The sequence below is a fragment of the Cryptomeria japonica genome, chromosome 8 (genome assembly GCF_030272615.1).
Source record: "Cryptomeria japonica chromosome 8, Sugi_1.0, whole genome shotgun sequence".
Classification (NCBI taxonomy): domain Eukaryota; kingdom Viridiplantae; phylum Streptophyta; class Pinopsida; order Cupressales; family Cupressaceae; genus Cryptomeria; species Cryptomeria japonica.
The window spans coordinates 615,700,023-615,717,283 of NC_081412.1; the positions used below are offsets into that span (position 1 = coordinate 615,700,023).

Sequence of the window (17,261 nt, forward strand, 5' to 3'; positions counted from 1 at the left end):
GGGAGAAAGGGAAGAGAAAAAATACAAAAAGTGAAATGTGATGTCGTAAGGTTTAGTCATATTTCTTCCCACTCACAAAAGCATAGAGAATCAACAAGAAATGTCAAATAGAACCCACATAGTTCTCTATTATACTAATTCCTAGAGGTCCATAAGGAGGTTAAAATTTGACAAATACTAAGAGAAAATTCTAAATCCAAAATTAGTTTTACAAACCTAGTTAACACAACACATAGGCATAGGAATTGAAAACAATAATTCATACACAAAGGTAAGAAGGTTTTACATAGAGTGTATAAACTTTAAAAAGGAGAAAATAACACTTTTTATTGATGTAGATGCATGAGATTGCTTATAATTATGGAGAATTCCAAAAGTACATGTACAATAAATATAATTTATTTTAATCCCAAAAAGGTATAAAAGAGAGAGATGCCATGTTAGGGAGAGAAACCCTAGCCATATCCTTATAATAATTAACCTATCTACATGAATATCGTTAGTTTAAAGTGTAGAAACATTCCTAACATCTTGACCATACTATTGCATTGATGAATCCATGGATGAAGTATAGGAACCCATATGAAATTAACTGAAAATAATAGCCCAAGAATAGCCATGTTATATAATAATAATTTGTAGTAATGAATGAATTATGGCACCATTTTCCCCAAAAATCAAGCCAAAATTGTATTGGGTACTTCATGGAATCCCCACAACACGACATCTAGGTCTAGGTAGTTTCAAGAGTTGGAGAATGCTTAATGGATTTGTTGAGAGAGTAGGCGTAAAAAGTGACATGAATTGAAGTAAATTAATGAGCCACAAGAAATAGTTGGAGGTTCCAATAGTTATAGGACCCATCAAAGACACAAACTCTATACTTCTCTTTTTTTCTATCATTTCTATATTTCATATTTTTTTGGAGTTATCCTTCCTTATATTGGTAGTTGGGGGTTCACTAAGAACTATGAACCAACTGGAGGTTTCTATGATTTTAAGAAACACTATAACCAATAACAAATTGTCAACTTTTCTATTTATATTTCCATCTAATTTCCCCTTCATTCCATTGTTTTTTGTTTTGTCCCATCCAACCCCTTTTTACCTTTGTCTTTTTTCCTCACCTTGTCAAGAGTTAGAGGCTATTCAAGAACCAATAACCTCATCCAAGACTCCCATACTTTCAAGAACCATCAAAAACTCCAACATCTTCATTAATCATTTTGTTCTATCTTTCTTTCCTTTTATCTCTCCCAATCCTTGCCTTCCTTTTCTTAATCTTCATCAGTAAGAGAGATGAGGGTCAAAACTTTTTAGAGGTTCTGATGGTTATAGGAACCGTGGGAAGATGTGATGCTTAATTTCTTTGTTCTTTTCCCACTTAATCCTTTGGGGTAAGTCCCCATTTTAGTTATATTTATTTTTGTATTTCTCCATCTATGTGTTGTCCTTCTTCATTTTCTTAGCTAGAGGTCAAAGGTTCACATAAAACCAAAAACCAATAAAGGGTTTATATAGTTCTAAGAACCATGGGAAATTTCAATGCCATGCCTATTTTATCCTTCTTTATTTTCTTTCTTTTTCTTTTTCTTTTCCTCATCCTCACTCATTAACTTTACCTTTATCAAGGTCGAAGCATGTTCAGGAACTTGGGACTTTTTTCCATATGAAGCTCCAACATCTTTACCTTGCTTATGTCTTAGGAACTTTTACCTTTACCTGGCTCATGTAGTCTTGTCTTTCCTTCTTGCTATCCCTTGTTAAGGTTTGGCTAGGAAATAGGAACCTATCAAATATTGCAACTATTCTTTAAACAAAGGAACTTCCCAACAACTTGCTTTCATCTTTATTCTTGATTCTTAGTTCCTCTACTTTTTCTTTGTCATGGGTAGGGTAGGAAGTGGGAACCTTATCGAAGGATCCATGGTAATCTCTAAAAAAATGATATTTTTTTATTGGCTTTTCTTCCTTTGGTGCTTTGGAGAAGGCTTATGATAAGAGTTAGTGGCTCACCAAGAACCAAGAACCAATTGTAGGTTCCTATAGTTTCAATAAATACAAGAACTCTTAATTACACTTGGAAAATGAATAAGGCATTAGATGGAACCAATGAGAGGATGAGGAGGAACCTATAAATTGTCAAAGATTCTTGTGGTTTTGAGAACCTTATTGGAGGCTGACAAGGTTATAAGAACCAACCAAATCTCTATCTTCATATAAATTATCCATGTTTTTAGCCGATTTTCTTTTAAATTTGAAATCAAGATACCCATTTGGGTACATTACAAGATGAAAGACTTAATAACCCTCACACTTAGCCAATTTCAATATACTTGAATTACCCACATAGATCTCTAAGATCCGTTATAACTAAAGGGAAATATTGTTGGCATTTGCATGAAGATTGCATTAATGATTTGTTATATTGTCATTGATGTCAATTAACCGATAATGATGTTGTTGGAATATTGTTTTGTAATCGGTAGGAAGAGCTAGTGAAAGGAAACTGTAACCGGTAGGTTAGTTTGTGGAGTGAACCGGTGATGCTAAGTATTGGAGAGTTGAACTGATAAACCCTAACCGATTAAGTTTGGTGAATTGGTTATATTGGTTTATGATTTGATGATGAGCAGTAATGATTGACACGTATGCATATTGTATGAAGAGAGTTTCAAAGTGATTTTGGTGCATTGAGGTAAAGGTATTTTGTCTTACGAATGAGGAAGTATACTGCATGTAATGCAAAGCGTGTGATGAGTTACTAAGTTCGATGAAATGGTGATCAAGGAGCGATCAAGGCTTTCTTGAATGATGTGTAGAGATTATTATGTAATCCAATGGTCATACTTGAACTGACTCATTTGTAATCTCTATGAGAATTAGGTTTTTGTGGTGTTACCAACCTAGTTGATTTGTTTATAAGGTCAATGAGTTGTTTTAGTTTGAGTGTGTTGGCAAAGTTGAGTTGAGTGTGTGGTTGCCAAACTAGATGTTGTATCTATAGTTTGAGTAAAGGCAGATAGGAGCGTGAAAAGGATCAGGACAAGCAAGTGAAGTGCTATTCAAACAAATCAAAAAATTCCTATTGTTTTCTAACAATTACAATAGTTAAATCCCCTAATTGGGTAAGCTCTAACAAGCTTTGTGTTATTCAAATCCTCTAACAAGGTGATCCATTAGCTTGGATTCTAAATCCTTAACAAAGGTTACTCCTCACAGATTATTGCTTTTAACAAGGCATTATAGTCAATCCCTTAGCCGGGTGGTTCCTAATAGGACTAGTTCTTAACATGACTTTTTGTAAAAGGTTTAACAAGTTTGGCTCCTAACAGGGCGAACTTCAGAAGAGTTGAGATAGTTATCTTGTGAGTCTCATGTCACCGTGGTTTTTCCCATTTGGGTTTCCATGTCAAAAATATTGTGTCAAGTGGTGAATGTTTTTGTGGTTATGTTTTATTATGGTTGATTTTCTTAACTATTTAATCCACTTTGACAATTCATAATAACCAGAAGCATTATGAAGTTTTACTTATATCAGTAAAAGTATTTGGATGTTTGTAAGTTACAAGTTGATTACTATTATCTATTGTAACAATCAACCAGTTTAGCTTGACAATTTTTATCTTCACAAAGATATTGCATTGATAGTTCTAAGTTTACTTTGAGAGATTGATTTTGAGATTGGTGAACTTTTATCACTTTTTCTATCTACCAATTCACCCCCCCTCTTAGTAGTTGACCGGATCCTTGTTCTTTCATCATGCCATCAATTGGTATCAGTGCTTCTTAGGTCCTCTAAGGTCTAAGACTAACAACTTGAGGAAAAGATCTTGTAGATCATGATGAAGAAGGAAGGTTCAAAGTTTAATAGAGAGAACTATAGGATATGGAGTGACATAATGAAAATTTATATCAAGAGTCTTGGAAATCAATACTAGGAACATGTTAATACTCAATATGTTGCACCTACTGGGATTATGACTAATGATCAGAAGAAAGAGCAACAAGAAAACAATCAAGCACTAGAGGCTATTATCAGTTCTTTATTTGATGCTGAATATGTTGATATTCATGGTCTGGAGACTGCACATGAGGTATGGAAGAAACTTGAAGAGATTTATAGCGGTGATGAACATGTGAAGATTTCCAAGGAAGAGAGTCTAAGAGGGAATTTTGATGACATGTAGATGGTCGAAGGTGAGAATATCCAATAGTATGATCAGAGGATAAAAGAGATAGTTGGTGAGATTAAGAGTGTTGGTGGTAAAATGGATGATGCCACAGTAGTTAGTAAGGTATTGAGAACCCTGCTACTAGTCTATGCTATCCGAGTTGCAGCCATTCAGGAGTTGAAATCTATTGAAAAAACCAAGGTAACCCTTGACTCCATCATTGGTAAGCTTACTGCTTTTGAATTAAATGGTTATGATGGTAGTATTCAGAAATATGAATCAACATATAGAGCTTCTGTTTCTAATCCATCTATGAGAAAAAGTAGAGATGTCAGTCATAGTTATGAATCTAGATCTTGCAGAGAAGTTGATGATGAAGACAGTTTAGTTGAGCTTGAAGCATTGTTGGCCAAGTGGTTGCCCAGAGGTACTGGCAAATATAGAGGTAAATTACCTTTGAAATGTTTTGCATGCAACAAGATTGGACACATAGCTGCTAACTGTCCTAATGGTGATAATGAGAAAAAGAGAGACAAGTTCAAGAAGTACAAGGGTAAAGGAAAGAGAGATTTTCTTATTGCAGTTGATGGTAGTATCACTGATGAGGAATCTGATGGTGATGCTAATGAAGACATTGTGTTTGTAGCCATTAAAGAAGAAACATCTGATTAGAAAGATTTAGTTTCACGAATGGATAATTCTGATGATTGGATCATTCATAGTGGTTGTTCATATCATATGACTGGTGACCAGAGAAAATTTCTTTCTTTGAAGGAATTTGATGGTGGAGTAAGATTTGGTAATGACTCACCCTGCATGGTTAAAGGTAAGGGAACTATTTCTCTTAATGGAAAGAGAAGTGCAAATGATGTCTACTGGGTTGAAGGTCTAAATCACAATCTGTTGAATGTTGCCCAACTCAATGACAGAGGATATCCATTGGAGTTTAAAAATGGTATGTGCAAAATCTATGGGAGAAAAGGTGAATTGATTGCAACTAGCAAGCAGACTAAAGGTATCTTGTTTCACTTGAATCCTAAAGTCAACAATTGTTTAATTGTTAAAGTAGATGAAAGTTGGCTTTGGCATAGGAGATTTTGTCATTCGAATTTTGATAATATTGTTAAAGTGAGTAAGTCAAAGATAGTGAGAGGTTTGCCTCAATTGGACAAATTGGTTAATGCTCTTTTTAAGGAATGTCAGTTGGGAAAGATGACATCTTCAACTTTCAAGAGCAAGTCGTTTTTAGCAGAACATGTATTAGATTTGGTTCATACAGACCTATGTGGACCAATAAGGTCTAAAAGTATTCAAGGTGATAGATATTTCATGATCTTCATTGATTATTGCTCAAGGATGATGTGGGTCACATTATTGAAGGATAAAACAAAGACATGTGGTAAGTTCAAGGCATTCAAGACCTTAGCTAAAAAGGAGAGTGGAAAGAAAATAAAGTGTTTGAGGACAAATCAAGGCGGAGAATTCAATTATGAAGAATTCACTAGATATTGTGAAGAGAATGGTATCAAACAACAACTTTATGCACCGAGGACACCACAACAGAATGGTATTGTAGAGAGAAACAACTGGTCAGTTGTTGAAGCTGCTAGGACGATGTTGATACAAGGAGGTGTAGCGAAAACTTTTTGGAGAGAAGCTACCAGCACATCTGTCTACACAATGAACAAGATTTTGGTAAAAAGGGGCAAGGACAAGACTCCTTATGAATACTAGTATGGTAGATCACCTAATGTTGGTTATTTTAAGATATTTGGTAGCAAATGTTTTATTAAGAGAGGTGACTGTTTAGCAAATTTGAGGCTAAAAGTGATGAAGGTATATTTCTTGGTTATTCCACCAAGAGTAAGGCCTACAAGTGTTTTAACAACTAGACACAAAGAATCATAGAGAGTGCTAATTTTCGAGTGGATGAATATCCTGAAGTCTCGGGGGAAACCAGTGTGGAGAAAAAGGATGAAGATCCTTGCATTTTGTTTTTGGAACCAAAACCTGTGAAGCCTGAAACCGGTAAAGAGAATACTGATGTACCAGTTCAATCAAAACAGGTAAATTATGAAGAGTATGATGATAATGAAGATGAACCTGAAGATAACAATCATGTTATTCCGAGGTATGTGAGACTCAATCACAATCCTAAGTAGATTATTGGAGATAAGGATGCTGGAGTGCTAACCAGAAGAAGAATCAAAGAGAATTCTTGCATGATCTCCACTATTGAGCCTAGAACTGCTAAGGAAGAATTTGGTGATGATCATTGGGTTAAAGCTATGGAGGAGGAGCTTGAACAAATTGAGAATAACAACACATGGACTCTAGCACCCCGATCAATAAATAAAAATGTGATAGGCACTAAGTGGGTTTTTAGGAACAAATTGAATGAAGATGGTGTTGTAGCTCACAACAAAGCTAGATTGGTTTGCAAAGATTATGCACAAGAAGAAGGAGAAGATTATGGCAAGACTTTTGCACCAGGGGATAGAGTGGAAGGTGTCAGAACTTTATTGACTTTTGCAGCTCATAAAGGATTCAAAGTATATCAGATGGATGTGAAATCTGCATTTTTGAATGGAATACTAGAAGAAGAAGTATACATTGAGCAGCCAGATGGTTATGCTTTAACTGACAAGAAGGACATGGTATGTAAGTTTCACAAGGCACTATATGGATTAAAACAAGCACCAAGAGCATGGTATGAAAGGCTTCATTCACGCCTGATGAAGATAGGATTTCAGAGAACCAGTAAAGACAACAACATATATCTCAAATCTAAAGGAGATAAAATACTGGTTAGTGAAGTGTTTTTAGATGATATCATATTTGGAGGAAATGATGACATGAGAAATGACTTTGCAAATGAAATAAAAATGGAGTTTTAAATGTCTCTAGTGGGAGAGATAAATTTTTTCATAGGTTTGCAAATACAACAAATGAAGAGTGGTAATTTCATCACACAGTCTAAGTATGTGAAGGAGGTATTAAAGACATTTGGTATGAGTGACTATAATCCAGTAGAGACACCAATGGTTACGGGTTGTAAGTTATGTAAGGAAGATGAGGCCACATTTGTTGATGAGAAAGAGTACAACTCAATGGTTAGAAAATTGTACTATGTTGTTCACATCAGACCAGATATAGCTCATGCAGTTGGTCTAGTTGCAAGATTTCAGAAGAATCTGAATGAAACACATTTGATAGCAATCAAGAGGATTTTCAGATATTTGAAAGGTACTGTTGACTATGGATTATGGTATCCATATGAAGGAAAATTTGATTTGAAGGTGTACACAGATGCAGATTGGGCAGGTAATGTTGATAACCAAAAAAGCACAACCGGTGGAGCATTCTTTCTGGGAGGAAGACTTGTTTCATGGAGTAGCAAGAAGCAGAGTTGTATTTCACAGTCTACTACTAAAGCTGAGTATGTTGTAGCTTATATGAATTGTACCCAGGCTATCTGGACGAGGCACATTTTGGAAGGTTTTAAGATGAAGTTTATAGAACCTGTAAAGATCTTATGTGACAATACCAGTGCCATAAATATTTCAAAGAATCTTATCTTGCACACACGAACCAAGCACATTGAATTGAAGTATCATTTCTTGAGGGAAAAAATGCAGAGTAAAGATGTGATCTTAGAGCATGTTTCTACCAAGGAGCACCTTGCAGATATCTTTACTAAACCTCTGGCTAAGAATACTTTTGAGTATCTTAGAAGTCAGCTAAGGGTTGTACCCCTTCATGAGGTAAATTGAGTATGATGTAGATTACATCAGTCTCAGAGCTACTTGCAAAATTTTACAGTAGGATTGGTGTAGAAGTGGAGTTATTCCATAGGGGGAGCATCAAGTTGCAGGTTGTTGATGCTGCATAGTGAAGTTTTACATTACATGTTTTACTTTCACTTTGGCATTATTGTCAAAGGGGGAGAAGAACTATGTGATCATTGTGAGTAGTATTGTATGATTGACAAAGGCAACATGTACAACTAGCTAGTAAGTAAAGACAAACTAAAGACAAGATGAAGACAAGGAGAGTACATTGTAAAATGTAAACTAGGATTCCTATTCACAATCACAACAATCAATGGTATTGATATTTGTATTGCCATCAATTCCAAAGGGGGAGATTGTTGGAATTTGCAAAGATTGCATTAATGATCTGTTATATTGTCATTGACATCAACTAACTGGTAATGATGTTGTTGGATTGTTGTTTTGTAACCGGTAGGAAGAGATAGTGAAAGGAAATTGTAACTGGTAGGTTAGTTTGTGGAGTGAACCGGTATTGCTAAATATTGGAGAGTTGAACTGGTAAACCCTACCTGTTGTTTTGATAAACCCTATCCGATTAAGTTTGGTGAATTGGTTATATTGGTTTATGATCTGATGATGAGCGGTAATGATTATGACACGTATGCATATCGTATGAAGAGAGTTTCAAAGTGATTTTGGTGCATTGAGGTAACGGTTGTTTGTCTTGGGAATGAGCAAGTATACAACATGTAATGCAAAGCGCGTGATGAGTTACTAAGTTCGATGAAGTGGTGTTCAAGGAGTGGTCAATTCTTTCTTGAATGACGTGTAGAGATTGTTATGTAATCCAACGATCATACTTGAACTGACTTGTTTGTAATCTCTATGAGAATTAGGTTTTTGTTGTGTTACCGACCTAGCTGATTTATTTATAAGGTCGATGAGTTGTTTTAGTTTGAGTGTGTTGGAAAAGTTGAGTTGAGTGTGTGGTTGCTGAACTAGATGTTGTATCTATAGTTTGAGTAAAGGCAGATAGGAGCATGAAAAGGATCTGAACAAGCAAGTGAAGTGCTATTCAAATAGATCAACAAACTCCTATTGTTTTCTAATAATTACAACAGTTTAATCCCCTAACCGGGTAAGCTCTAACAAGCTTGGTGTTATTCAAATCCTCTAGCAAGGTGATCCATTAGCTTGGATTATAAAACCTTTACAAAGGTTACTCCTCATAGGGTATTGCTTCTAACAAGGCATTATAGTCAATCCCTTAACCGAGTGGTTCCTAACAGGACCAATTCTTAACAAGACTTTTTGTAAAAGCTTGAACAGGCTTGTCTCCTAATAGGGTGAACTTCAGAAGAGTTTAGATAGTTATCTTGTGAGTCTCATCTCACCGTGGTTTTTCCCATTTGGGTTTCCATGTCAAAAAAATTGTGTCAAGTGGTAAATGTTTTTATGGTTATGTTTTAATATGGTTGATTTTCTTAACTACTTAATCCACTTTGATAAGTCATAATAATCGAAAGCATTATGATTTTTTACATATATCAGTAAAAGTATTTGGATGTTTGTAAGTTACAAGTTGATTACTGTTATCTGTTGTAACAATCAACCGGTTTAGCTTGATAGTTTTTATCTTGACAAAGATATTGCATTGATAATTCGAAGTTTACTTTGAGAGATTGATTTTGAGATTGGTGAACTTTTATTAGTTTTTCTATCTACTGATTCACCCCCCCTCCCCTCAGTAGTTGATAGAATCCTTGTTCTTTCATCATACCATCAAATATAAGGGGTGCACAAAGCGATAACAAGTTTTTTAAATGTAGTTAAAGATACTTAATCATTGATTTGAATGGAACGAAGGACTATTATCTAGAAGTTATCAAAAAATTTAAGGATATTGATACAATATTTATGCAACCAATCTAGTAATATTTATTATAGCATTAAATTAGCACACATTATTCTAGGTCCATTGCGTATTTATTTTTTTCTTTTTAATATCTCATTTATAGTTATAAAATTTGTTTTTCAAGGGTCTAATTAATGAGAAAATTACCATTTCCATGTCTAGGTTAAACAATATTAATCTTTACTAAATATTTCTAAAAAGGTTAAAGGAAACTATCAAGAGGCTATAAGGTTGTTCCTATAAAGAGGGGAGAAAGTGAAGATGTTGCAAATGGATTCAATAGAGATGTCCTTCCTAGAATGTGGAAGAAGAATTTAGAAGTTTTAATGAGGTACATAACCCTTGAAGGCTTCTATAAGTGGTTCCATGCTTATCTTTTCCCTATATTGAGCCATTTTTTTCATAATGTGCAAATAAAAATTTCTTTCAGGTTATATTATTCATTGGAAGAAACTATTCAAAAAGACCTCAAAATTGGTAAAGGAATGCCACTTCACCAAGGTCTAATTTACTGCCTTTAACAAATATTATCAAAGAGATTTTTGCTACCTTCAACAAATAGGTATCAACATAAGAAAGAAGTTGAGAACATCAAGTAGGTGGTTAGTTCTATTGATTATTATACCAATATGGAAATTGAGGTTGGTAATGTCAAAGACAACGAGAGGAATATGCTTTATATTATAGCTTATTGCAAAGAGTTCGTGAAGAACAAAATTACCACTCTCCAAGCATTTTAGCTAGATCTAGAGAAAAGAAAATCCAAACTCAAATTGGATGATGTTGACCTTTAGTCTTTTAACTATGAATCTACACTATCACTTCGAACATGACCAAGAAAAAAGGTAGTGGCTCTACTATCTCTTCCAGCAACACCAAGAATAAAAATAAAATTGCTTGAACTAGAGAACTACCCTCTCCATTCCTATTGAAGGCAAGAGCACGATCCCAAAGATATTTTTTAAGGAAAAGCTAGATTTTTTGAACAAAGAGTGGCAAGCCATAAAAGGCTTGAAGATTTTGAGTAACCTATAGTTCGTTCTATTGGTCATCTGTTGGTCTTATAGTTTTTGTAGTTGATGGTCCTTCCTTCTACTATGTTTTTAATTCTTTCTAGTCTCATGTCTACTGAGACTCATCCCTCTTGCCTTTATGGTTATTTTGTATATGGTTCTAGGTCATTTACCAAGTTTTTTAAATCAAAACAACATTAATCTTTGCAACAATTTAGATACTAGAAAATGAGTAGAGAAAATTCTAATATTCCACATTCTATTAGATTAGATCCATGATTTTTAGCTTAGTTTAAACATAAATTAAGACACGCACTCTCAAATATTAATTCTCCACTTGCATAAGTGACATAGAGAAAAAAAAAAGCAATTCGTAGAATATGATATTTTTGTTTGGGTCAACCCAAAAACTCTAATACTTTGGTGAATTGTTTCCTAACATCCATCACATATCCATCATCAAATTTCAAACTATTATATTTAATTATTTATTTTTCATATTTAGTTTCAATTATAAATTGTAGATCATTTATCTAGATTAATTGTGTTTTTAATTAACCATGCTTATTTAATTAGCTTAGATATTTTTTTATGTAATTCTTAAAAATTTATTAATATTGATATTTGATGATTGTATTAGTACAATTATAAAATATAGATATAGTAAAAAAGAACTTTAGAAAAATGATCATGAATTTTTTTTAACATAAATTTAATATTATATAAAATAATAATATAACATATTAAATTGTAAAGAAAAATATTTTAATTTAAAAACTATAAAATATGAAAAAAATTAATAATGATAATAGATTGGAATTAAGAACTTTTTACAATGTGAAATCGATCAAAGCTAGTTTATGTTTGAGCCACTACCGCACCACCCAATAATAACCCAACTCTCGAGTGACCCACTAATATTTAATGAATACTGTAATTTTATGCTCTATTTTATGCTTTTTAATAAACATTTTGTATTCTAATTTAAATGTAATTTAAATCTTTTTAAAAACTAATTTCCTCATAAAACTTTTCTTACATCAACATAGAATTCTTTATAAATTGACGAAACATGATTATTTCTAATTCGAAAACTCCTCCTCCTAAATTTGGGTGATAAATATGATAAATACTTAAAATTCTAACTTGTTTGTTTGGTCAACTAAAATTGGATGGACCATAATTAGGGGAATTTAATCTTGTTCTTGATTAAAAAAAAAAAAAGACCTTTTAGTTGAATTAAAAGGATTGTGCTATGCGAAAAAGGTTAAAGTATGTTATATATATATATATATCTTTTATGAAAATGCAATTGAGGTGCTGGTGCTAATTTTTATCATATATTTTAATGTAGTAGTTGAATCAATTTTTATTTATTAGATTTATTTTTATGATTTATGTGTAAACAGGAATTGTTTGTTGCTGCAATAGATACATCAGCAACTGCATTAGAATGGGCAATGAGTGAATTATTGAGAAACCCATGTGTAATGAAGAAATTACAAGATGAAATTAGTTTTGTGGTAAAAAAAGATGAGGAAATAACGAATTCTCATATCTCAACCATTGAATACTTGCATTGTGTGGTGTTAGAGACATTACGATTACATCCACCAGGTTCCTTGCTCACCCCCCATGAATCTATAGAAGATTGTATTGTGAAAGGACCTCATTGTGACTACTTTTTACCAAAAGGAACAAGGCTTATTGCTAATATTTGGGCAATAGGAAGAGATCCAAATGTATGGGAGAATCCATTGGAATTCAAGCCTGAGAGATTTATGGGTAAAAATTATGATATAATTAGAGATTCAGAATTAAACATGATCCCTTTTGGGGTAGGAAGGAGAGGTTGCCCAGGTGCTTTGATGGGCATTGCCACTATTGAGGTTGCATTAGGATATCTCAATCACTACTTCGAATGGAGAACTCAAGAAGAGATAGACATGAGAGAATCTTTTGGAGCTACCATTCCAAGAAAAGTCCATCTATTTGCTATTCCAACTCGGAGGTCAAGTGTGAATGCACCTTCTTCCCTTAGAATATAATCACTATACAAAAAATTGCTATGTTTTCACTATAATTATGCATAACATGAATTTATAAATCAATATTCTTCTCACTACATGAGACGAATAAAAAATGATATTGTATATGCATTTAACCTATTTTCATTTTACTATTTCAAGTAAATTAATTCATATTTATATCCATTTTTAGTATGTTATGGCTCAACTAATAATGTATATTTTTTAAATCATGTTTACAAATGAAATTTGTTTTCCTATTATTATTTGCGATTTATGGTTGGACAAATAACTTCTATTTTAAAAATGTTTATAAATGAAATATATTTGTTTATTAGTTCATGCGGGATAATATATCTCTTGTTACTATTTAGTAAGGTCATAAATATTATAAATTAGATAGAATTTTCAATTGCTTAATTTATAGATTACTATATATAATTACAAATTAATAATTATTAAATATATGATAGTTTTGTTTTGTCTATTAGTTTGAATGGTTGTCATATCCTTTATAATCAAGAAGTTATAGTAATCCAAACCATTAAAATATAGAACTCATTTATCTAACTAGCATACCTATCTTTGAAAAAATATGTAAAATATGTCGAGAGGTACCATTTTAAAACAAAGTTGCTCATCAATTGATCTTAAAAATCATTTGCAAGGTAAAGACTAAATATTTGTTTAATGATAAAAAAATACTCAATTATTAAGGGCACCAAAGATTCATTTTATGGAAATAATAAGATTAATTGAAATGGAGTTACTACTATAAGTTTTACAAACACAATAATTGTTTTTAGTTGTATTTTAAATTAATTGTAAAATTAAAATAGTAATGAACTTGAAATATTTGTTTTAATTTTTAAAATATTCCTCTATCCATATGAAATAAAAATGAATCAATATTTTTCTAAATCACCTTTTTTAAAATAAAAAAATTGAAAGAAAAAAAGCATCACTGTCTTTTACTTAAGAAAGAAAAATGAGTTGTCTTTTAGGAAATATAAGTCATCTATTCTATCTTAAAAATAAAACTAAGAAATTTTAACAATTAGTATAACCTCATGCACCTAAGTAAGGAGGACTTGAAAACAAAATATTAGGCTCAAATCATTAAATAACATGTTGACATGCGTAATTTTAGTAATATTTCTTACTTAGTTTTATGTTGAACTTACCTCAAATATTTAAATCTGAAGTCAAACCTAAGAGAAGACTCTTCTAGTCTCCTATAATAGTACAACCAATCAATTGATCTAAAATTAGAAAACAAAAAAGAAAAAAATAAAAACCAAACAATATTTATATATACATATTTTTTTTCAAATTTATCAAATAATTGCATTTTTTTTAAACATGAATTGAGTAGGAGAAATATAATAGTAGAGAAATGATAAATTATCAATGAAGAAGATTTAATTTATAACTTCATAGGATCAAATTCCTTTAACAATATAGGTGTTGAAGAAATAACAGTCATATATAGTCTATATCCTCTCATAGAAATATGTTTTTCTTTAAATATTTTAGGTAAAAATTAAACATTGACAACTTTTAAATTTAAATAGGTGAAAATCAACTTGATTTTGGTTTGAATATGATTACATAAAGTGGTACAATATTACACTCTTAAATAATATTATTCACAATCACATCTTAGATCGTAAACTTCTTTAATATCATTTTCACCAATCTTATTTTTAGAAGTTCTATGTTAGACATTTCTTCCATCAACCCCTTTTTCTCTTGTGAAATTTGCAAATCAAAATGAGGATGAGATACACAAAAAAATGAAATGTCAATCCACATGCAATGTCTTAGAATGCAAAGGAGTCAAAAGAATCCTCAGGAGATTAAGAAGGTATGCTTGCTATGATACAACACAATTTATCGAACTTTTGCAATGTAAACATCATTGATACAAACTTGTGTTCTAGCCATTATCAAATAATCATTCTAAAAGATAAATCTTGATTAGAAAACACCAATTGAATCTCTTGAGAATGAAACTATATCTATGCAAAATAGGCTCCATTATTCTTCTCAACTAACATAGGGGAGAATCTATGTATATCCCATATATGAATTCAAACTATCTAGCTGCACCATACTTCATTCTAGCCATGGTCATTCTTTTTAATATCCACTAAATAAATGTAAAAAAATCTATAGTAGTTGTACAGAAGCCTATATCTCCTATTCTAGTCACATTTATCAAATTAGAATAGAAAAATGTTTAGAAATCAATATCTCCTATATCTCCTAATCTAGGCCTATATCTTGGTATTTCTCATCTCTAGCAACACCGTAGCTCATCCCTTCTTCTCTTAATCCACCATAGCCTTAATAACCTTCAATATGAAAAAAAGTGCATGAATTTGATTAAGAATCTATATTTGTATTTATGGGCAGCATTACATGCAAAGCAAAAAATATATGCTTCACTTGTTCTCTTCTCTTATGTTTTGCAACCACATGGTGGATGGAAAGATTATCATAATAATTGTTAACAGGTCTTCCACCATGGCTCTCATCTAATGGATTGATTTTGTGTTCGTTAATGCATTTCAAGAAATGTATGAACTATTTGTGTAAGATAATAATAATACTAAACTCTCTTTAGTGTTTTGAAAAAAGATATAATAATAGAAAGGAAATAAACCATGTCAGTTAAATTAGTTTCTTCTATGTGCTAAAATCCCAAATAAATCAAGAAGAAAAATATATTTACATAGAAAGATAGACCTATAACAAATACATAAGGTAATTAGTATAGTTATAGCAATGGCAAGAAAATCCAACCCATTGTATCCTTCCATTAACACATCTATCTTGAATCGCTAGCTATTGGTGTCAGTGCCAATTACAACACCCAAATAAGAGATTAAGCTCTAGTCCACAACCACATTTGACAAGACATAGTCTATTTGTGCCAGTCCTATATGCCATCATAAATACAAATCAATATATTCATCCCAAGAGTGGTGAATTTATGGTGAATTTATCACCTCTTATACCCAAGAGGATAATGAATCAAAATGCTTACTATCTACCAACTCTTCTACCACCCTAATTACTCCTCTACTACCATTTCATGCATTTAACTATTTTTTAGGCATCTAATTTATTTTGAAAAGGTTTTTCTTTACAAATATTATCTGCACCCTTTATTAGAAAAAATGATGTCTCAACCTTATATATATGTATAGAATTGTACTCATCCCCCAAAGAAAGAAAAACCACCATGGAAGAAGGGCACATGTGTCTTTTGAGTCAACATAGGAGAGACCAAAAGAGATCAAGACATGTTTTATCATCCTCAAGTAGACAACACTAGGGACAACAAATAGAAGAATTGAGAGACAAATAGAGGAAGATCACAAACAAGCAAGAGAGGAGAGAGAGAGAGAGATAGTCTACAATGTGAATGGAGCTAATCAAGCAAGTCATCCACCTCTCGATCTTTCTCATAATTGTTTTGGGAAGGTGGACTATATGCAAGAGGAGCCACATCAAGCACACTAGATGGAGATACCACAAGTTTCAAACAAGGACAATGCTCTAATGACGAGTCACTTTGTTTGTCACTAGGAGCTAGGATTAATGATTTTGAAAATTTCTTAGATAAATCATTGTCAACAGTAACATATTCATAGTCATCATGAATAACATTCTCACCTATTTCTTCATCAAGATTAACAAAAATAGGAGCTCTAATAGGAATAGAACTTGAACCATCATTTGTTTTACACCTTTTATGTCTTGGAGAATTAGGTTGATCTTCTTTCCTAGGGTTAGGCAAAGGTTGAGAAAATTGTATTATATAAAGATTTGGTGTCTTCGAGGAAGAAGTATTTTGAGAAGCAAGTTCACGAGCCCTAGCACAATGTCTCCATCAATGTTCTCTTATACACTGGTTTCATTTAGTTTTAGTTGAAGGTTGTGAAGGTTTAGGAGTAACAAGAATAGGAGTCATTTCTTATTTTAAGGAATTATGCATAGGAGAAGATCTCTTAGGTTGAAAAATAGGAGATGCTAAATGCTTCCCTTTGTAAGATGTAGGAAGTGAAACTGCACCATATAAAGGAGGAATAAAAGGCGTGGGAAGGAGACCACGTCTATCATGAGGAAGAGGAATAGGTCCCTCCTTAGGAAGAATAATATGTTTATCCTTAGAAGAAGGAATAGATTGACCCTTAGGAGGAAGAGCTTTTATATCCTTGGGAGGAAGAATAGACTCATCCTTAAAAGAAGGAATAGATTCTTCCTTAGGAGAAATAATATCTCTATCCTTAGGAGGAATGATAGACTTATCCTTAAGAAGAGGCATATGATCATTAGTTGGAGGAAGA

General features: G+C 32.5%; 1 protein-coding gene across 1 annotated transcript in view; it reads left to right on the top strand.

The window, feature by feature from the left end:
• LOC131043683 (cytochrome P450 750A1) overlaps positions 1-13,098 on the top strand; it is a 70,694-nt gene extending 57,596 nt beyond the window's left edge. The window contains exon 2 of the mRNA XM_057976916.2: positions 12,286-13,098. Coding sequence (XP_057832899.2) covers positions 12,286-12,924 — 639 coding nt within the window. The 3' untranslated portion in view covers positions 12,925-13,098. The remainder of the gene's footprint in view (positions 1-12,285) is intronic.
• Positions 13,099-17,261: the final 4,163 nt, after the last annotated feature.